Raw genomic sequence first — 22507 nt, forward strand, 5'->3', positions numbered from 1 at the left:
AACTAGCTGCAGCCAGCTTTCTAGGATACTTTCCCATACGGGTTGTGAAGGTGATTCAGAACTGGTTTTACCAGAGGGAGGCCTGCCTGTGTTGAAACCAGGTGTTGCTCAGACTCCTGGCACAGACTGGCACGTGTTCAGTATTTCTTCCCAAAATACACACACAGTAAAAACAAAGCCACGTAACAGGTCCGCCTGTTTTTGAGGACGATCTACTCTGTGTGACACTTTAAGAGGAGAGATAATGAATTTGAAAATCTGTCCACTGGTGCAGGGCTGGACGCTTCTCAAAGTACATTCTCACCAGAACAGTATAGACACAATAACATATTATAATCCCAAAGTCTTCGACTATAACTTAGAGAGACGGCAAGGATGGAACTTTAGAAATACCTCAGAGAAAGCCAGTTTGTACTCATTTGGGGCATATGCCAAAAATTTAACAGGGCAAGCTAACTATTACTGGGGATTTAAACTGTGTTATTTTGGGACTGGGAACTGACATTCCCGGTCTCAGAAGGAATGATATGGGAATGGCAAAATGGGGTCCTTTTTGCCTGTTTTGAAGTTTTGCATTTGGAACTAACGTGTTCCTGCCCTGGGCATTTTGCTGGGATTCTGACAAGTTAAATGTCCTCTCAACATTTTTCCAAGATTAACAGCAAACACAGGAACACTACCAAGCCGTCTCCACCCGTGGGCTGATGTTGACATAATCCTGAGGAGGCTTAGCTGTCCAGCCTGGGATGGGCCTAGAACAAAGCTCTAAAGGAGACTCCTCTGAGGGGTCCCTCCCCCAGGCCTCCTGCAGCATTAGTGGATATGAGGTTTAGGTTTGCAAAAGAATGGGGAGCAGAGCAGCCTTTCAGTGGGAGACAGTTCTAGCTGAACTTCCCTGAATAGCCAATCACCTGCTCTAAAGCCTGTGGGAGATGAGGGTCAGGAGAAAGCAGAAAAGAAAGCTGTTTGGGTGCTTCTGCTGACAGAGTTTCTCAGAAAGCTAGGATGCAGGGCCCTGGAGGCAGCCTGTGGGCTGGTAAGGAATGAGCAGCTGTGGTGATAATAGAGGTGCCTCCTCCTTGAAGCCTTCCTTGATAGGCCCTGCCACTGCAGAAACCAAGCATGCGTACCCAGAGACCCAGGGCCTTGGGACCTGGGCTCCCCTAGGCATCAGCTCACACTACCTACTGCAGTTCAAGTTCCTTGAGGGCAGAGACCACCCTCTCCTAGTCCATATCTCACTGAGTGCTTACTAGTCCATATCTCAGTGCTTCCACTGAGCCCGTCTCATGTCACATCATGGAACTGCACTGAACCATGTACCCAATAAATCCTAGGGCCCCAAATGAGTCCTGGATCCAACTGCTGACCCAGTTCAGGAAAACCACTCACCCTCCAAGGCAAATCACCCTTAGACTAGGTGAGCGGTCTCAGACACCAGCCTTGAGAACTGGTGATTGGAATGCATTTCACTTTGAAAAACAGTCTCCAGGTTTCTAAATCGTAAATAATCTGAGGACAGGAAGGTCCATAATCTGTTTTTATCTCAGCCCTATTGCCGAGGATAGAGCTAAAACTCTAGGAATCGAATTCATGTCATTCATCCATTATTACCTAAAGTCTCAAAAGAGGATCCCCTTGTAAAATTTCAGCACTTACGCATTTGTAGAGTTTGCATTCAGAGTTATAAATGGGTGTGCCTAATTCTAGAGTTTTACATGCAAAGCAATTAATATAGGCCACCCTGTGGCTTCTGGACTTACCTTGCACCTCGATGTAGATGGGGTCAGACACAATCTCTTCATTGTTTATTTTCATCTTACAAATATATGACCCGTTGTCTGAACGCTGCACACTGGTTATGCTACAAAGAAAACAAAGATATTTACAGTGACTACCCCTTGGGTTCCTGTTATAGGAATAGAACATTCTTCAACTTCCTTGTCATATGCTATATTAACCTTATACGTCAACATGGTAGTGTTGACCATGACCATACTAAGTCATGGTACTTAGATATTTGGTCAAACATTACTCTAGATGTACTTTTCGGGTGTGATTAACATTTCTATCAGCAGGCTCTGAGTGAAGATTACCCTTCATAACATGGGTAGGTCTCACTGGTCAACTGAGGGCCTAATGAGCAAAGATCTAGGTCCTCCAAGGAAAAGTGAATTCTGCCTCCAAACTGCCTTTGGATCCAAGACTGTAACACCAACTCTTCCCTGGATCTCTAGCTGATGCCCTGCACATTTCGGATTTGCTAGCACCCACAATCACATTAGTCAGTTCCTTAAAATAACTTTCTCTCGTTCCCTCTTTGATTTTGTTTCTCTGAAGAACCACAACTAATGCGTGTTCTGTCACTTGTCCTGCCTTCAATGGTAGGCTATATACCAGGGTTCTCTATACTGGGCAGTATTGCCCCCATCAAGGCATTCTGCAAAATTGTAGGACGGGCACAGAAACTAGGGGGCACCATGGCTTTTAGGGGCCAAGGCAACTTTCAGGGGTCAGGGGCAAACTGTTCCATATCCTAGATGACTTTCTGAGTTTAGAACCCAGTTCCATTTACATACACACAAAGAATTTTGTCTGATTTTAACAGCCACCTAATTTCCCAGGGCTGCAATTACCTGAACATGAGGGCCACCATCCCTTTGTGGTGTCTGGAACTTGGCCGTGACTCAGATCAGTGACAGCACCTCTCCATCTGCAGCTGCCCTGTGTGTGCAGGAGTGCCCGGATGCTAGTCCCTGTGTACTCTATCTTCTCTCCTGGAGTGGTCATGCCTAGTATTTGTATGTTTGCATTCCTATTTATTTTTTAATTTTTAAAAAATATTTTTTAAAAGATTTTATTTATTTATTAGAGAGATGGAGAGAGAGCACAAGTAGGCAGAGCAGCAGGCAGAGGGAGAGGAGAAGCAGGCTCTCCACTGAGCAGAGAGCCCAATGCGGGGCTCAATCCCACGACCCTGAGATCATGACCTGAGCCGAAGGCAGCTGCTTAACTGACTGAGCCACCCAGGTGCCCCGTTTGCGTTCATATTATTTGATTACAGATCACCTTTATTTTGTTTCCTTATACTACAGTTTGAACATGACATGTTGTAAAGTATCTGCTATAAACAGGTGGCCTTGGCTCTACGCGCTTGAGAATCCTGCTTTCCACCCTTCTAGCATGTTACAAGCAGGAAGTTACACCACAGCAGTCCTTAGCTAGAGGTGGGAAGGGGTGAGGGAATGAGGAACTCTTTGAAATGCTCGTAGACACCCTCCAAGGAACGACACCTTCCCTGGCCCAAAGACGCTGATTTCTTCTTCTGGGCTCACCAGACAGAGGAGAGGTCATGGCGAGAGAAGAAAAGTGAAAGAAGAAAACCATGGAGGGGTCCATCTTCCTTTCCAGCAGCTTGCTCCCTGATACAACTTATTTATCCCAAAGCAAAATAAAGTCCTTGTTGAGGACGAAGACGTAACGCTTAAAAGAGAGCAGGAAGCTGGCAAGGTGTGAGGAGACACCATCTTGGCCCACGGGTCCCATAGGCAACAGGCGGCAGTTGCCAGGATAAACACAGCACAGGGAGTCAGGAGCCAAGCTGCCACAGTGAGGCGCCTAGGCCTGGAGGTTGAACACACGTTTTTAGAATAAACAAGGAACATTTTTTTAAAAATTTATTTATTTATTTATTTGACAGAGAGTGAAAGAGAGCACAGCTGGGGGAGCAGCAGGCAGAGGGAGAAACAGGTCCCCCACTGAGTGGAGAGCCTGATGTGGGGCTCAACCTGAGCAGAAGGCAGATGCTTCACTGTCTGAGCCACCCAGGTGCCCCAGGAATTTTAAATTACAACTTCTCCCCAATAATGCCATTTTGCAGATCCCTTTTCGCTTCTGATCAGCAGAGTAACTAAAATATATGTCAAGAGTAGTGTCAATCAGGGGCACCTGGGTGGCTCGGTTGGTGAAGCATCTGCCTTCAGCTCAGGTCATGATCCCAGGGTCCTGGGATCGAGTCCCACATTGGGCTCTCTACTCAGTGAAGAGTCTGCTTTTCCCCCTTCCTCTGCAGCTTCCCCTGCTTGTGCCCTCTTGCTCATGCTCTCTCTCCCTCTCTTTCTCTCAAATAAGTAAATAAAATCTTAAAACAACAACAACAATGGTGTCACTCAGAACCAGGGGAACCAGAGCTGCCTGGGTTAACATTACCACCGTATTAGTTCCAAGACCGAATAACGTGACTCTCACATGTTACCTGCATTTCCTGATGTGCCAACCTGAGCAGCGCCCCCACTGACTTAGAATACTATCTTCACCTTTCCCCTCATTCCCGTGTAGGAGTGGTATAATTTTGGAAATGCCCCTGATGAATGAATGTTGCACTTAGGAAAGACTCAAGGGCAAAGAAAGGCCAGGTCTCTCTCCATGCTTGACGGCAGGAACCAAGGTCACGATGTCTATAGGTCACCAGGAGAACATGGGAGGAGACCTCACAGCTCCAGATAAGGGCCTAGCCGACACTCTTCTGATAAACCTCCAGGAATGTCATGGTGGCAGGAAGAGAAAAGAAGAGAAGCATGTGTCTAGGATGGGGCACTGTCCATCACGAGTATCAGTTGGTAGCTTAATGGTGACCCCTGCTCTTGGAAGCTCCTGAAGATCCTATGTGGCTGACCAGTCAAGTCACCTCTGCGGTTCCAAAAAAATACCAAGGTCATGGCTACTGAAGAGGGGGGTCCTTTCCGCATATTTCACAAGTTCATTTATAAGAGGAATCCTTTTCTTGAGGCAAGACCCGGGGGCTGGACTGAGGATGAGATCTGACAGGATGAGGACAGCCGTGCCTTTGAGAACCTGGCTCTGGGTTGGGGTCTGGGACCCTGGTGTTGTAGCAGGTTTGCCACGTAACTGAGGGAGCCAGGGACCAGAGGGAGAGCGAAGGCCACAGAGGCATGCAGGGCAGAGCCCCAGGAAAGCAGCCCAAGGATGCAAAGTACATCTGTGCAGAGGCCCCAGAGAATTGAGAGAAAACATTAGGGGTAAGTTAATATTTTAACAGCCCAACCTGGGCTGCAGAAGTCAGACACAAAAGGCACAAAAAGTCTAGGAGTACCTTAAGCCAATCAGCAAAGAAGAAAAATCCAGGCCAGGAGTAGAAAAGGAGGGCAAAGAGAACATGATCAAAACTTGCGTCATTCATTATCAGGAAAAGGTGACCAGTCCTCTGGGGAGAAGGGCTATGTGCTTGCGTTAATTAGCAAGTCAGGAGCCATCTTACTTACAGTGCAGGAAAGATTTTCTAAGATAGCTCTACTTTTTACCTCCTAGACAAGTAAGTAAAAGGCTGCTGAGCTGAAGGCAGGGAGGGGGGAGGCGGACACAGGAGCGGTTGTCCCGGAGCTCCTCCTTCTCCATAAAGGAAATAGCAGGCAGGCTCTAGAGGCTCCCTAGTGAAGGCTCTGAGCTCAGAATAGCAATCTAGGCGTTCCAACAACTGAGTAAGAGGAGTTCCAGAAAGAACACAGGAAGGGGAGCATAACTGAAGAAAATGCCCCAGGAACTGGATATCTGGGTCTTTCCTAATCAGGCCCCTAGGTGGGCAGCACAATGGGAGAGAAAAGACCCACTAAGGGGCTTCACCAGGGAATGTCACCGCTCCAAGATAAAGTGGAGATCCCAGAAGCTTCCAGACAGAAGTAAAGCAGCACAACCCATTAATCAGAACAGCACCATACTTCTCAAGAACAAATCTGTGAGCGACAAGGAGATAGATCAATGACTTCCAAACGACAACAGGAAATTATTTTCCTTTTGAATTCTGTATCCAGCCAAACTACCTCAAGGTGAAGGCATAAAAAACAATGCCATTTTCAGACATGCAAAATCCACGCTAGTAGAGGGTGGGCTCTGTGCCAAAGTTTGGGAGTCAAAGCCAAGAAGTGGGGTTGGGGGTCAGGGTATGTGGAACCTGGAGCTCCTGGTGGAAACAGGAGCCACAAGGGCCTCCACGATGGTAGCATGACTGAGCTGTACCCCAGGGCTGAGGGGCAAGCTGGTCTGACTGGAGCAGGAGGAGGGACATTTCCAGGAGAGGCAACTCCTAGGAAAAAAATCAAGCCTAGTAATTTCATCACTTTGCGAGAAGATGCCTAGTAATTTCATCACTTTGTGAGAAGATGCTTTTAGAGTTTAGGGACAAAAGAGAGATTGATACTTAGAAAATTAAGCAAACTAACCAACAAAGAAGCTCTTAAATTGAGGGAAATCAAAAAGCTATAAAGAAGTAAGATGTAATCAGAACCTACTAAGTGACTCAGCTGAAAACAGTATTTACAGAGCCACAAAAAACACTGGCTCCTGGGTATTGATTTAACCAGAGCTGGAACATTTTAACAGATGAACTCTGGGGCCAGGCGCATGCACACACACACACACACACGACTCATATGGACTGAATATCTCTGAAAGATACCAAAGACGTGGATAACCACAGCTCCTTGCTGGGGAGCGGCTGGAGGCTGGAGTGGAAGAGAGGATTTTTGAACTGTTGGAATATTTTATTTACCATGTGTATGCATTGCTTCCAAGAAGGTATAAAAATCGTGTCAGATTTTGGTCAAATACAAACATCTGAATCAGGGAAAACCAAAGCCACCACACGGACTCAGCCACCGCGTCTAGACAGGAACCACCTGGACAGAGCCCCAGGGCCAGCTGCAAGGACACACAGAGGCTCCCTGTCCCGCACCGCAGACCTCTCACAGCTAGACGGCCTTGCTCTGGAATGGCTCTTCAGGAGCAGCTAAGTGCTACAGCATTCTTAAAAGAAACACAGAAAAAGAGCAAATATTGCACGATTCCCCTTATATGAGGTACCTGGAGTAAGTTACAGAGAAAGAAAATAGAAAAGAAAGGGCTGGGGGAAAAGAGGATGTGGATTAGGCTTTAACGGGCCTGGAGTTTCCCTTTGAGAGGATGAGAAAGTTCTGGGCAGGGTTGGTGGTGAGGGCTGAGTAACAGAGTGAATGCACTTAGTGCTGCTGAACCGTACGCTCGGAACGGGTTAAAACAGTACATTGTAGCTTATGTATATTTTACCACAAGAAAAAAATTAAAAATGGAAAAAAAATTTTAAAGAACCCCAACTCTTAGAAACCAATAAAGTCCTTCCAGCTTTAGCTCCTGACAACTAAGCTAGAATTTCATTCCCAGTGGGGAATCCTGAGGCTACATAGAACACATATCAAATCCTTTCCCTTGGCCACAAATTACCCCAATAAACTAAATCTCCAGGCACTGGCTGCCTACAGGAACTGCGGCTTTTGTTTTTACTTGAGAGCTGGTCTCCCCAGTCTTCTGGTCTGATGGCTGGTGATGGCCTGGAACGCTTTACCTGACCATTGAGTGTTTCCACCAAAGCCAGAGTGTACCCCCAACTTATACCCTCTTTGAGAGACTCCAGGGAAAGACCCGGGCTATGCAGCATCTTGGGATCTGCACAAATGGTTGAGCTACAGTTTCAAGTTGGTATCAAGTTGATATGCAAATGAGGTACTATATGGATGGTCAGAGAGCCAAGGGGGTGGCCCAGCCCTGTGACTTAAAGTCCTGCAAAGGACCAAAGGAAGGAGCTCTGGAGAAAAGCAGCCTGAGCTGCACACCATTTAGGATGAGGTCAGGAACGTGGCGTATGCAGGGTGGGGGTGCAATTTTTAGGATTAATCCCCAAGCCATCAATGAGGAATACTGCAACCCGCTAGCAGACACCAAGCATTTCCTACACCTATAATAGACATTCAAGTGAAAGAGGAAAAAATGTAAATTGTTAGCACAGAATGGACCCAGCTCAAGAGGGCATCTAGACTTGAAGTACCATATCAGTTATTTCTTCCCCTGTATGTGCCCAGGGTGTTGGCATTTTGAAAATAATCTTTAAGGTTTTCCCTTTACAATTTCATTTACATTCTTCTACATGTGTTTCCATTTTACTGCAGCAGGGCACAGTGCTGTATAGAACCACTGAAATATTCTGAAGACGTTTAATTATACAGGAAGACATTCGTAACGTTAGATGAGCGAAACGAGATACATAATCATCTGTGTCATGAAATGTCAATTTCATTTCAGGAATACTAAATTTATATGTGGTTGGAAAAGATTCCTCGGGGTTGTGGGCCACAGTTTCTCTGTATGTGTACAGTATTTTTTAAGTATTTAACAAAGTACATTTATCATTATTAAAATAACTTGAGGGGCACCCGGGTGGCTCAGTGGGCTAAAGCCTCTGCCTTCGGCTCAGGTCATGATCCCAGGGTCCTGGGATCAAGCCCTACATGGGGCTCCCTGCTCGGCAGGGAGCCTGCTTCCACCTCTCTCTCTGCCTGCCTCTCTGCCTACTTGTGATCTCTATCTGTTGAATAAATAAATTAAAAAAATAAAATAAAATAACTTGAAAATATATACCTACAGGAACTAAGACCAAGCAGTTTCTAAAATCTTTCAGGAACATTCTCCCTCATGATGTTACATCTCCTTTAGTCTTGCCCAAGTAGGGGGGACTTGTACTTAATGCATGTGAACACCTGTCATTTCTACCCTCTCACCCTCAACTGAGGTATGACTGAAAGATGAATTGACGCCTGGGAGAGGCCACGTCCTTTCCCCTGATTCCCCCCTTCAAGGCCAAGTCTATAATCTGAAGGAAACACCACCTTAACATATTAACACTATCTTAGTACTTCTGCTCCTGACATCAGGTTCTCTCTTTCCCTCTATCCTGTTCACAGGTCCAGGCAGGACACAGACCAGCTCTACCCTCCTTATCCCAATGTCCAGATGTTCATTCAGGCAGTTGTTCTTCCAGTAAGGTGCCTGTAAACACCTTCATGAGCAAGGTTGGCTATTTTTATAACTGGTGAGCAGCTGCCTGTGTGGTGATTTGGGGGAAAAACAGATCTCTACTCCTCATGTCTAAAATGACGTCACCAGTGATGTGAATATTTTCCTATGTAAATTACTTTATCAAGGTCTTTTCTTCCTTTGGAAGGGAGAGGGCGCCATGATGGCATTGGGCCACCACGGAAAAGTGGGAGGTGGGTGTGGAAGCAATGGAAGAAATAAGAGGGGAAAACTCCACTGCCTTAAGTGCGCACACACCTTAGCGTACACCTTCAACCAGAACGGGTCTTGTTTTAGGGTCAAAGACCAGACACTTGACTAACACTTGTTTTCAGAATGGAGCGTTTGGGAGTGTAAGTGTAGGGTCTGCCTGATGTAGAAGAGGAAATGTGGAACCGAGAAAGTCTAAGAAAGTTAAATCACATCCACAATCTTGTCAGTCTCCAACAACCCCCAACGGCTTCCTAGTTAAAGGATACATGATGGTACATAGTGATGTGGGGGCCTCAATTTGGGGACCCCGTCATTTTCAAAATTCATGTGAATTCCAGCCTTTCTTATAACACCTTATACAATAATGGCTCCATGTCCTGACTCGAAATACTTTGTGTTTCTCTCCATAATTCCTCTGACCTCTGCCAATATACACACATCTGTATTTTGTCCATTCCCTTAAATACCTGTGGTCCATACAGGTATTATTAATGGCAACTCCAACAAAATTACAGGCTCATGAATTCTTGATTAAATTCCACACATGGAAAGCCTCACACTAATCTTTAACTCTTTACTGGGAACCAGAGTAGATTTGTTTTAGGGCCCATGAGATGTGAGAACAGAAGACACCGCAGGTGTGCAAATCAAGCCCCCTGCTTAAGGGTGACAGCTTACTCCCTAGTGACCCTGGACAAGTCACCCTGCTCATAGGGACTTCAGGGTCCTCATCTATAAGATATCAAATTCAGGGTCTCCAACATCCTTCTCTCCTGCCAAGAAATTACACAAATATTTATAATCTTGATTAATTCATGATAATGAATCACTATACAGTTCCTGGGTCACCTGAACATGACTTTAATATAGTTGAAAGATATTAGACTCGGTATTGTCCCCCAAGCTACTCAATTCAGCACAGCATCCACCATTTATAAGAATTCTGAGCACTATATCTGTTTTATGGCTTAGTTTGGAAGTGTGATAAGATTTTTTCCCCGCTTCAGAATGAGTTTATGAAAATGAAGCTGAATCCGTGCAAAAGTATAACCTTTTTTCTAAAGTTCTAAAGATATGACCCAGGTCCCCTTCTGAACTCTGAAGACACAAATCCCAAGATACGCCACTATCTACTTTAAGTTTAAAAACTCTCCAGTTTAGGGTATTTACCCTAAAGATACAAATGTAGTGATCCGAAGGGGCACGTGCACCCGAAAGTTTATAGCAGCAATGTCCACAATAGCCAAACTATGGAAAGAACCTAGATGTCCATCAACAGATGAATGAATAAAGAAGATGTGGTATACACACACACACACACACACACACACACACACACAATGGAATACTATGCAGCCATCAAAAGAAATGAAATCTTGCCATTTGTGACGACATGGATGGAACTAGAGGGTATTATGCTTAGTGAAATAAGTCAATCGGAGAAAGACAACTGTCATATGATCTCCCTGATATGAGGAAGTAGAGAGGCAACGTGGGGGGTTTGGGGGGTAGGAAAAGAATAAATGAAACAAGATGGGATCGGGAGGGAGACAAACCATAAGAGACTCTTAATCTCACAAAATGAACTGAGGGTTGCTGGGGGTAGGGGGTAGGGAAAGGGTGGTGGGGTTATGGACTTTAGGGAGGGTATGTGCTATGGTGAGTGCTATGAAATGTGTAAACCTGGCAATTCACAGACCTGTACCCCTGGGGCTAATAATACATCATATATTTATAAAAAATTTAAAAAAAAAAAACATCTCTCCAGTTTATGTCCTTTGGTATCATTTCATGGCCCCTTTGAACACACCTGAAGCGCTGGTCATGGAGTCCAAACTCATCTCTTTGGCAAGAAGGCAGCTCACCCATCGTCTCCTGGCTGGCTAGTGGCAGGACCCTTGTTCAGGACTCCCAGCCCAGAGAGTCAGCAGGGTAGTGCTTTCCTCCTAATGATACCTGATGAGCCCAATGTGTCAGCTTTCTGTTTCTTTAAGCCTTTAAACTGTTCCTTAGGGGCACCTGGGTGGCTCAGTGGGCTAAGCGTCTGCCTTCAGCTCAGGACACGATCCCGGAGTCTCAGGATAGAGCCCTGCACGGCTTCCTGCTCAGTGGGGAGTCTGCTTCTCCCTCTGCCCTTCCCCCTGCTCTTGCTCACTCACTCTCTCTCTCTCTCTCTCACTCACTCTCTCTCAAATAAATAAAATCTTTAAGAAAAAATAAACTGCTTCTTATTCACTATTAAATAGTGATCTCTCATCAGAAGCTGTGTCCATAGCATGGTAAAACATCTGTGTTTTGTAGTTGATGGATTAAAGTATGTAGTCAAGTCTCCTGAGTGGTCTCAGCCACTGGCTGAGAATGGCAGCCCGAGAGACCCAGCCCGAGTTTAAATCAACCGGTGGAAAATATGAAAGCTGTGTTCTTTACTTTGATGCTAACCAAGCCTATAACTTAGAGAAAAAAAAAAAAAAAAGGATGTATCTTGTGGAAGTATGGACACACTCAACTCAAACTGGAGTTGTTAGCCTTGTGGCATCTCTGAGGCAGTTTTCTGAAAAGGAAACAAAATGATTCACCAGAAGACATGACATTGTCTCAGACAGCCACGAGTATCAGGCCAGAGAAAGTGAAAATGTCCCAGATCAAAGAGGGCTCTGCTCGGAGTGGAGGAATCCCACGGAAAAAGGCACTTACTCCAACTGTGTGCCTCTGACCTCGTTTGGAGCTCTCTAGGACCACAGGTCCACTGAACTCCAAAGCTGTACATGCAAGGAGACTCTGACTCAAAACCAAACCAAACACCCAAACCTCTCCTAGCGAAAGAGGAGAGAGTAGAAAATAAAAGAGGGAGTGTGGTGAGGAGAAGCAGCTGGCTGTCTGCAGGATGTTGAAAATACGATGATGCAATCCTCAGGACAACAGATTCCTCCAGATGTACATGCTGACTTGGCTTAGCCCTGCCAACCCTCCCCCCACCAACGCGTTCGGCTGGCCCTTGCCAAAACAGAGTGGAACACGGAGACAGTGACCCAGGTGGCTTAAGGTTTTCTAATTTCCCCAGCCTTTATAGACTTTCCAGCTATTTCCCACCCCAACAGGCATGATGGCTACGTCAGCGCCACAATCTGCAGAAGCAGGGGATGCTGGGGACAGGTGGAAGAGAGAGGGGGGGATAAGGCCAATGAAAGGGATGGGAATGTGTTCAAAGCTCCACGCCCATGGGGTAATTTAGATGTCTCTCTACACCCGGAAAGAAACAGTGTTCCTGGGGTGCCTGGGTGGCTCAGTTATTAAGCAGCTGCCTTCAGCTCAGGTCATGATCCCGGGGTCCTGGATCGACCCCCACATTGGGCTGCCTGCTGTGTGGGAAGTCTGCTTCTTCTTCTCCCATTCCCCCTGCTTGTGTTCCCTCTCTCACTGTGTCTCTCTCTGTGCCAAATAAATAAATAAAATCTTAAAAACAAAAAACAAAAACAGTGTTTCCACTCACTGGGAAAGCTCTTGAGTTAAGTGGGAGCTTGACATGACTTGCAGGTCGGGGGTGGGGGTTCCCCAGAAGGCAGAGCCTCTGATAATCCAGTTTGAATGGGGCCAAGATCCACATAAAAGAGATCAACCACACAGACTGTCTGCTGTGAATCTGTACTCTAACGGCACCCGGAGGGCTGCTCACACAGAAACCAAAAAGCCGTCTTTCAACTTAGGAGGTTTTTACTTTTGAATCACAAATAACATAACAACATTCAAAAAGGAAAGGAAGAAAGAACACATACCTGAAGGAAGCGATTATTGCTGTAACTTCGTCATCCGGATAAAACTGAGTAATGGCATGATGGGCCCCGACCAACTCCTTCCCATCCTTCCACCAAGAAATAACTGCAATGTCCTGGTACGTAGTAGGTATATTGATGGAGCAATTAAATTTTACATCCTTATGCTCAGAGAGTATTATGTGGCCAATTGTACGATTAAATGCCAGAGGCGGTAGGAGCTTTGACCCAGCAGAGGTCACCTCGCCATGGGCTGCACTCCCTGTAGGCGGTCGTCCAGGCTGAGTTGGTGAAGACATCGTGGCAGGCTGGTACCCAATGGTGTGAGGAAGGGATAACGGCACGTGGTCAGCCTGCAGGCCTCCTGGCAATGGGAAGTCAGGCTTGGTTTCTTCCCTCACCTCTGCCACAGCTGCAAAACAGAAATCTGACTTTTAGTCTTTTTTTTTTTTTAAGATTTTATTTATTTATTTAGCAGAAGGAGAGAGATCACAAGTAGGCAGAGAGGCAGGCAGAGAGGAGGAAGCAGGCTCCCGGCTGAGCAGAGAGCCAGATGCGGGGCTCAATCCCAGGACCCTGAGACCATGACCTGAGCCGAAGGCAGAGGCTTAACCCACTGAGCCACCCAGGCGTCCCTGACTTTAAGCCTTTTAAATAATGGGGTTTTCCAAATCGGTTCCCAATCTCTAAGGCCACGATGGGAAAGAACTGGGGTATCCTCAGTGTCCTTAGAAAACACAAGCAGAACGTATTTAACACACGTCTGGATGTATATTCTCATTCACAAGCTCATTCATCAGTTTACTTATCTCCTAAAGAATGTTTAAGAACTAGAACTCCCCCCATCAAAAATTGTTTCCTGGGGCGCCTGGGTGGCTCAGTGGGTTAAGCCGCTGCCTTCGGCTCAGGTCATGATCTCAGGGTCCTGGGATCGAGCCCCACATCGGGCTCTTTGCTCAGCAGGGAGCCTGCTTCCTCCTCTCTCTCTCTCTCTGCCTGCCTCTCTGTCTACTTGTGATCTCTCTCTGTCAAATAAATAAATAAAATCTTAAAAAAAAAAAAATTGTTTCCTTTTTAAAATTTAATTTTAATTTAATTTCCTTTAATTAATTTAATTTTTATTTTAGCGAGAGAGCACGTGTAAGCATAAGAGAGGCAGGCATGGGGAGGAGCAGAGGGAGAGGGAGAGAATCTTAAGTAGGTTACATGCTCAGCATGGAGCCTGATGCGGGGTTCGATCTCACGAGCCTGAGATCATAATCTGAGCTGAAATCAAGAGTCAGACACTTAACCGACTGAGCCACCCAGGTACCCATTCAAAAATTTACTCTTCTTTTTTTTTTTTAATTGAGATACAACTGACATATTATATTAGTTTCAGGTACACAACATAGTGATTTGATATTTGTATATATTGCAAAATATTTATCTAGTTAGTTTAGCAGACTACCATCACAATACAGAGTTATAAAATTTTTTTTCTTGTGATGAGAACTTTAAAGACCTACTCTCTTAGGCAGAGAGTATACAATACAGTATTTTGGCTTTTTTACAATACAATACTGTTAACAATAGTCACCCTACTGTATATTACATCACCAGGACTTAACTTATTTTATAACTGGACCTTTGGACCTTTTGACCATTTTTACCCATTTTTTATAACGGCGACTCATTCAAAGTCCTTCATACCCAACTCAACAGCATGGCAGGAAGGTGATGGCCCCTGAGATCACTTTTCTCACTGTGCTCCCAGTCACAGACTATGCCACAAATCCAACAGGTGATCTTGCAAAGGCTACTACCGGTTACAAAGACAGGAGTTTACGATTCTTGTGCCTCAACGTGACCCATCTACAGGTATGGGGGAAAACATCAGTCATTCTTGACAGTCATTCGTGACTATGGAATGACTTGGAGCTTCCAGTAAAATGCTAGAATGGACCTGGAAATGTTGATTTCATTTGGCCCACAAGTATTTCTAAAAATACTGGCCCACAATAGTAGTTGTTCTGTTTTTCTTTTTCATAGCACTTCTGGAGCACACATTCTCTGCTGGTGATTATGGATTCGAACACGTTGGCCTCAAGTGCTTGAGACAGGCAAAGAATGGGAGATTCACAGGCATTTTGTGAGTAAGTGACTGGGGGTACCCACTCAGTGGCTGTCCCTCTGCCACACTCAGAATGTCACACCCTCCTGGGCTCCTGCGCACGCGCGCGCACGCGTGCGTGTGTGTGTGTGTGTGTGTGAGTAGGGTGGTCTCTGCTTAGAGCTGTGCCAGATTTAGCAAATAGGAACACAGGACGCTTAGTTAAGCTTGAATTTCAAATAAACAACAAGTAATGTTTAGGATAAGAAGTCAACTAAGCACTTATCTGGCCAATGGAGATACAAACAGGAGATTTGGGGGGCAGATGACAGGATCTGAGAATTTGCTCCTCTGGCTTCCTCCCTGCCAAGTCACTCTAGCCTGTACATCTTCCTCAGCTGAAGGTCACAGCTCCTGTTAGGAAGTCTTCTCTACGTACTCTTTCAACCCAGTTCGGCTCTCGTAGTTGATGCATTTGAGAACTACCTCCAGGGTGAATGCCAGGTTGGAGAAGAAGAGATTTCACTATAAGAAACCGGGGAAAGCTCACTGCTTCCCTTTAGCCTGAGGTCTCAGTGGCTGTGGGAGAGCAGGGGCCCTCTGCAAGCTTTGCAGAAGACTATGTGGGTCAGCCGTAGGCTGGCCTTGAGCCCAGCCATCCAGATGGATGAGTGTGCTGTGATGGGAGCGTTCATTTATTCCAGGGAGTGGAGGTCAGGGCGACTCTGCAGAGAGGGGCCCCTGCCTCTCCTCTCACCCCCATGCCAGGCAAATCTTATGCGTGAGTGTAGGCCTGGGCTCTTAGCAGGGCACAGCAAAGCTCTGCCTGGGTCCTATCCAGTTCCACCATCTCCTCTGAATTTGGGGACACTTTCTGCAGTTATGAATGCTCTGGCCGTTTCTTTTATGCCTTCAGACTGTTCACAAGAATGCTCTTTTTCTTGAGGCTTTGAAGCACTTACAATTCACCTTTGCCTCTTAGGTCAGCAAACTTGTCTATGGTCCTCATTCACTGACATCCATGGGAATGGGAAGTCAGCGGTACGTCTGGATAACTTTGTTTTTCTTGAAACAGAAAGCAAACAAGTGGAGTGGGAGAAGCAAATAATTATTTGGTTTGTTTAATTTACTTGAAGACATTTAAAATGCTAAGATAAAGGTAACCCAAGTTGGTAGTAGAAAATTCAAATATTTATAGAAACACAAAAAATATAAAATGGAAACCTGTTTTGTAATCCCAACCCTACAAAATAACCCCTGATTACAGTTGGATACAGTCTTCAGTTTTCTATGAGCTAAGCAGCTCACCGAACAAACTAAAGGGCCAGCCACCCACTCCGATGATGTCAGGAGAGCAAAGCCACCCTGTAATCACTACGATGGCTGAAAAGATAGCTAAGCTCCATGAGTTGAATTGCCAGGAGTGGGTACAATGATTCAATTCCCAACCAGTACTTACATAGCACTGGGTCTAAGATTTGCTGTGATAGTCTAATGGGGAACAGAAAGGCACTTGCCCCAGAGAGGGAGCAGCAGAGGGACCTAGGAGTTATAGGGAAAATGGGATATAGCTAACTGGGGTGGGGGGGGTTGGTTCTCGACAGTGTCACAGAGGCCTTCCCTGGTCCCTCCCATCCCTGATTACTTAGCCCTCCTCCATTAGGTGCTGGGGCCCCTCCCCTTTGTAACACCTCCTATGATTTCTCATTCAGTTCTTTCTCTCCTATTGGACTGAGAGCCCCAAGAGGCCTTGTACTCACCCTGTAGCCAGTTCATAGATGATGCTCAAAATAGGTGTGTTGAATGAATAAGTAAAGGCATGAATTAGAGGAGGGAGGGGAAGTGGACAGGGTTTCAAGTGGCAGGAATGGTGGGAAACTGAAGAGAAAGAGGAGGCCCTAATAGTTTGGGAACACGTATGTAGTCGTAGGGTGGCGTTCCCATGTTCGGACCAAAGTGATCGAGCGAGTAAATACAGGCTGATCGTGGAGAGCCCCGAGTCCTGTCTGAAGCAGCAACCATTCCTGGAAGGTTTCTGAGTAGGGGAGGGGGAAGGTCATAGCCATACTTGACCCTGGCACTGACATCCGGCTGAGTGGGAGCAAGAAGAGCAGGAAGGAGGAGGCCAGGAGGTGGGGAACCTGCCAGGAAGATAGCGAAGACCTAACCAGCAGAGCGGCCAGGAAGCAGGGAGGATGGGGGGAGGCGAGGGGCCAAACTCACTATCGCCACTATCCTGCAACAGAAAGGTCAGTCTGACACCGAGTTCTTAGGAAGGATGTAATCTCAGAACACAGGGGAGTTCTCTGGAGTGGTCATGATTCTGGCTGTTGCAAGAACAGTACAGGCCAGGAGGGGCTTCTGGTTCAGCTTCCTCACAGGGGGATGGCAATAATGGTGCCCCATAGAGTTGCTGTTAGCAAGAAAGGACGAATTCCTATGTCAAGCTCATAGTCAGCACTCAGTAACTGTTAGCTATTAGTCTTTCTTTGTTCCCTTTTTTTTTTTTTTTAAGATTTTTATTTATTTACTTGAGAGAGAGAGAGAACAAAGGGAGAGGGAGAAGCAGACCCCCCACTGAGGCAGAGCCTGATGCAAGGCTTGATCCCAGGATCCTGGGATTGATCATGACTTGAGCTAAGGCAGCTGCTTAAGTAACTGAGCCATCCATCCATCCAGCCAGCCATCCCTATTTCTTTCTTTCTTTTTCTTCTTTTTTTTTTTTTTTTTAAGATTTTACCCATCATTTATTTGAGAGAGAGAGAAGAGAGCACAAGCGTGGGAGGAAAAGAGGGAGACGGACAAATAGACTTTGCACAGAGCAGGGAGCCCCACAAGGCCAAAATCAAGAGTCAGACACTCAACCAACACAGCCACCCAGGCGCCTCTGTTTCTTACTATTTTCTTATTTTATTGTGAATCACTAAAAACTTGCCACTCTCCAATACCTGAGAGGGGCTGATTTACATGGTTGAGCGCAAGGACTGAACAACTTCTCATGGATGGTAAGGATGGTGAGGTTCCCACTGCACAACTGTGGGGGGCGCTGGTGGGGTTGCCATTCATTTAATGGTCAATGGTGCTTTAGAACTCTGCAGTGCAGACAGGGGGCCCTGAGTGATTACAGATAATGTGAAAAAGAGGCAAAATAACCAATCCCAGGTTTTGGACCCAAGGGCCAGGGCAATGACCAGTCCTAGAGATCATATGTTAAGCTGTTAACTTTTCACTGTTTCAACTACTTCCATGTATAATGCCCCTCCCCCTGTTTTTCCCAGAAAACATAGAAGTGGACCACTTTAAAATTATTGGGGAGGGAGGGAGTTAGGACAGGAGGAGGAGACTAGGCCAACAAGACTTGCTTATAGAACCAACCTTTTAGTCCTCACCAGCTGTGCTCCTGTTAACTCATCCTTAAGACAGCAAAAGGCAACATGACAGCCCGTTAGATGGACATATACTGAAGACAATGTTTAGTGAGCGTGAGAGATTATTAAAGCCCACAGAGACTGAATGATAATTTGGTCATACAGGGAAAAGCTGGCTGCTTCCTGCTGTTATCTGGGTGTAATTCACAAGAAACTTCACCCTCCCCTCTTCCCCTTTCCAGATTGTTTCCTTCTGTGCACTGGATAAGCCAATGAAATGGGAAGTTCAACCATACCTAAGTAACTGCTACTAAGTAGCCTTGGATAACTGGCCTCCCAGCCAGGTGGGAGAGTAGCTGTCCAGCTGTTCCAGCAGCTGCACTGCTAGCAGCAGGGGGCCACGCCCACCCAGCCCTGCAGCTGCTGATGGAGCATCCCTGCTGGTTCCTTATCATCACTCAGTCCTTGACCAGATTCTGACATCAGCTTCGTATAGACAGGGATCGTGTCACCATCATGGACGTCCAGTGCTGAGTGCAGGGATAGGCTTATGGGACATGATTAGCAAATATTTATTCATGCAACAAATAAACTGTATAGATACAATGTCCATTGTTTCATGTGGGTTCACCTTGTTTTTCTGAACAAATTTACAGCTTCCTCAGAAGCTGGAGGTGACATGGCCTGAACCCAGCAGGATGTATGACACGGACCCAATGCGCAGTGAACCTCCATGGACTAAATGGGTGTGATGTGGGCAGAGTTCTGAAGGCTGAGCAGGGAAGAGAGTTGGTCCAGGCAGGGACACTCCTGTAGCTGGGAGTGACGGAGATGGGATGCTGGCATGCCTCTGAAGCAGCACCTTTCCACCAACCACACGTAACCACAGTGAGCCAGACATTTAGGGACCTTAGTTCGGTAGACTCACAATTGGTCAGCCAGGGAATGCTAGCGAGCAGTCTACTTTCTGTGTCATCAACTAACACATCCCACCTTTAAGTCCACAAATATTGGCTGCATGCTTGCTGAGTGTGCATGATGGCAAGTGGGCTGGTTGATTAGTACTGTTCAATGGTTGCCTAGGAAAGTCCCCTGCTACCTGAGATGACCTCAGAAGAGCTCTTTAGCCTCTCTAATCCCCTGCAATGAGTGCCTAGGTGGTAGGACATGACCAGATGTCCAGGGTCTGCTAGAACTTTCTACAGGTTTTGGCTGATGTTGTTGTCATTGGCTAGCATCTGCACCTGGGGCCTGCTGGTCACCTGAAGTAGGATGTCTGAGGCCAGGCCTGGGCCTTGTAAAACTGAGTGGTGGGACTAATCAGAGAGGTCAGTGCATAGGGAACAGCAACACTGGAAGGACAAAATTGGCACCTGCGAATAAGAGGAGAAAAGAAACTTTTGGCTTGTGATGGCCAGAAGCCTCTGGGCTCAAAGGTATTTTTGTAGGGCTGGCTGGTCTCCATAATGCTTTCATAACATGAGCTCCTTTCCTCCTCTCCAAGCCTTGGGACTACAGCCCCCAGGTGGATATAGGAAGCGGAAGCCACTAAAATTGCAGGTCTGGGGTAGTGGGGTGGAATGGGTGCACTGGGCAGCACCCAGGCCTTGGAGGCCCTCTAAACCATGGGAGGATGACTGGGCGGGGTTGGGGGGCAGGGAGGCCTGCGGGAGGAAGAGTGCAGGTTGGTCAGCCCTATTTAATTCAACCCCGCCTTGGGTGTCCGGTGCCATCAATCTGCTTTACAATCCTGGGTGCCCGGAAAGGGAGAGCGGTAGCACCTTAGCCTGAGTGTTGAAATAAGCCCAGGACTCAAGTGCCAACCTGTGGAACCCACTGCCTGCCTTTTTCTATACTTTTTCAAACAACAAAACAGAGGCCTCAAGTGAGCTCCCTGAAGCTCAGCCTCAGAATCAGGAGGCCCAGAGGAGGAGGCAAGAGTGAGGGCTTAGCCTGGAACGCCTGTGGGTTCTTTGCTTCCCACCTGCAAAGCATACGTGGTCAAGGAGAGCAGCGATAGACGGAGGGAAGGATGCCCTCTGCCCAGGAACTAAGGCCGCATATCTGACCTGGCTGGCTGTTGTAGCTTTGCTATCAAGTGGCCCCCCGACAGCTGGAAGAAAGGCCTCCTTCAGCAGTGAGTTTGCAGATTACAAAAGGCTCCCTTTTGTAGCAGCAGTGTCCTGTGTCCCCCTCCAAGAGAAAGGGCCATACCTGGACTGTCTCCCTTCTCCCACCCCCATCCTTCTGGCTGATATCTGAACCATGACCCTGGGCAGCTTGCCTGTCATCTACTTTAAAAACTCTTTCCCCATTCCTGCGACTGGCTGAGGCCAAACACAGAACAAACAGAAACTTTCTACTTTGTTTTGTTTCACTTTATGTCAACGTGAAGGTTTCTCAATTGATAAAGAGCAGCAGCAGCAATACTTAATGAGGGAAAAATTTAAAAACCTTTACCCTGAAATCACTTGACTCAATTGTTCCCAAACTATAAATGGTAAACGTTAGCTTTGCTGAGGTGAATGCACTCCACCATCTGGGAAATGCACTCCACCACTTGGGAAAAGTGACACACACACAAAAAGACCATTCTTGGGATGACACTGACTCCTGAACAGTCCCTTTTGTACCAAGTGCAGCAAAACCCGGCTAGCAGATACTGGGTAGCTGACCGGGGCAGAACAGCCTCTAGCAGGGGCTTCACTGGAAAGCAAGGGGAGTACATGGTTTGGCTGCTTGTGCAGAGGGGTCACAGCTGTGGTGTGACAGCAGAAAAGATGGAATGCCAGCAAAAACCCACTGGCATGCCTGTCCAGAGGGAAGAAAGCAAAGTCGGGTATAAAACATGGTGTGGGCAGATCAGATTTTCCACATGCCCCCCAACGGGCATAGTGTTGCCAGATAAAAAACAAGACGTTCCAGTTACACTTGAATTTCAGATAAGCAATGGATATGCCAGTACACAGAGATCTAGTCAGTCAAATATATGTAACTTAGTATCCTTTAGCTCAAACCAGCTGGAGCCAGAGTGCCAGGGAGTGAGTTCCTGGTTGCCCTCCCATAGGCTGGTCTGCTGGGATGCACAGCAGGGTCAAGAGTGGGTCTGGAGGGGGCAAACAGGGACCCCAGCACATCAAGCAAACTATTCAACCTCTCTGAGCCCCAGCATGGAGGGTGTAGAGGAGCTCAGACCTCTGGGCAACAATGCTGATACCCAGGATACCCAGGATCCCTTCCCCACTCTCCCTGGTATTCCTTCTGGCTTAAGAAAAAAAGCAGAGCCCTGTCTGCACCCTTCCTTCTCGTGCACGCACTTCTTCAATGAAGTTCCAAGGGCCTCAAAGGACTTTAAGTAGCTCCTCGTGATCACCTTTAGCCTGTACCCCACTTCCTGACTTGGGCGTTTAACTTTTTCTTGGTAGAAGTGCTTTGTAAATGAAGCTTCCCAAGCGGACGGCACCCCTCAAATCCTTTCTGTAGAGGAACACCAGTTCAACCAGAAAAGAGTTCCAGAATCTGACTGTGACTCCTTATCATTGCCTTCTAACTCTCTAGCATGCCTTCCAAACTAGCAGAACATCGGAATCTCCATAGCAGGTTTTAAAGTTCTGCTGCCTGCTTTTCTTCCAGAGCTTGAGTTTAATGATCAGGGGTACAGTTTGGGTATCAGGACTTAAAAAAAAAAATACATATCTTCTAGTGATTTTTATGTGTAGCCCCGGTCAGACCCCCCTGCTCTAAGGGAATGGATCCAGTAGCCCAAATCACCTTGGGGAAACGGGCTCTTAAGGATTCCACCTGAGAACCCCACCCAGAAGGCTCAGATTTTAATGCCTGTGGTTGGGGAGCATGCTACCTAGAACTCTGGAGTCAAAGAAGCAATGTTTAGCCCCACCCAGCTCAGCCATTCAGAGACCAGATGACCTTGTGCAAGTCACTTGTCCAAGTGAGATTCAGTCCCCTCATCTGTAACACCTCCTTCTTTCAGAATAGCAGAATACTGCACATAAAATTCCATGTGGTGTCTGGCATGCACAGACATGCAATAAATGGCAGTTAAGATTTTCTTTTTTTAAAGATTTTATTTATTAATCTGAGAGAGAGAGAGTACCAGCAGGGAGAAGAACACAGGGAGAGAGCAGAAGGAGAAGCAGACTCTCTGT

General features: G+C 46.6%; 1 protein-coding gene across 1 annotated transcript in view; it reads right to left on the reverse strand.

The window, feature by feature from the left end:
- Window positions 1-22507, reverse strand: part of MERTK (MER proto-oncogene, tyrosine kinase) — a 113157-nt gene that overhangs the window by 71213 nt on the left and 19437 nt on the right. Inside the window, exons 2-3 of the mRNA XM_059188380.1 lie at window positions 12885-13293; window positions 1764-1864 (exon numbers count right to left, since the gene is read on the reverse strand). Coding sequence (XP_059044363.1) covers window positions 1764-1864; window positions 12885-13293 — 510 coding nt within the window. The remainder of the gene's footprint in view (window positions 1-1763; window positions 1865-12884; window positions 13294-22507) is intronic.

The sequence above is a fragment of the Mustela lutreola genome, chromosome 9 (genome assembly GCF_030435805.1).
Source record: "Mustela lutreola isolate mMusLut2 chromosome 9, mMusLut2.pri, whole genome shotgun sequence".
Classification (NCBI taxonomy): domain Eukaryota; kingdom Metazoa; phylum Chordata; class Mammalia; order Carnivora; family Mustelidae; genus Mustela; species Mustela lutreola.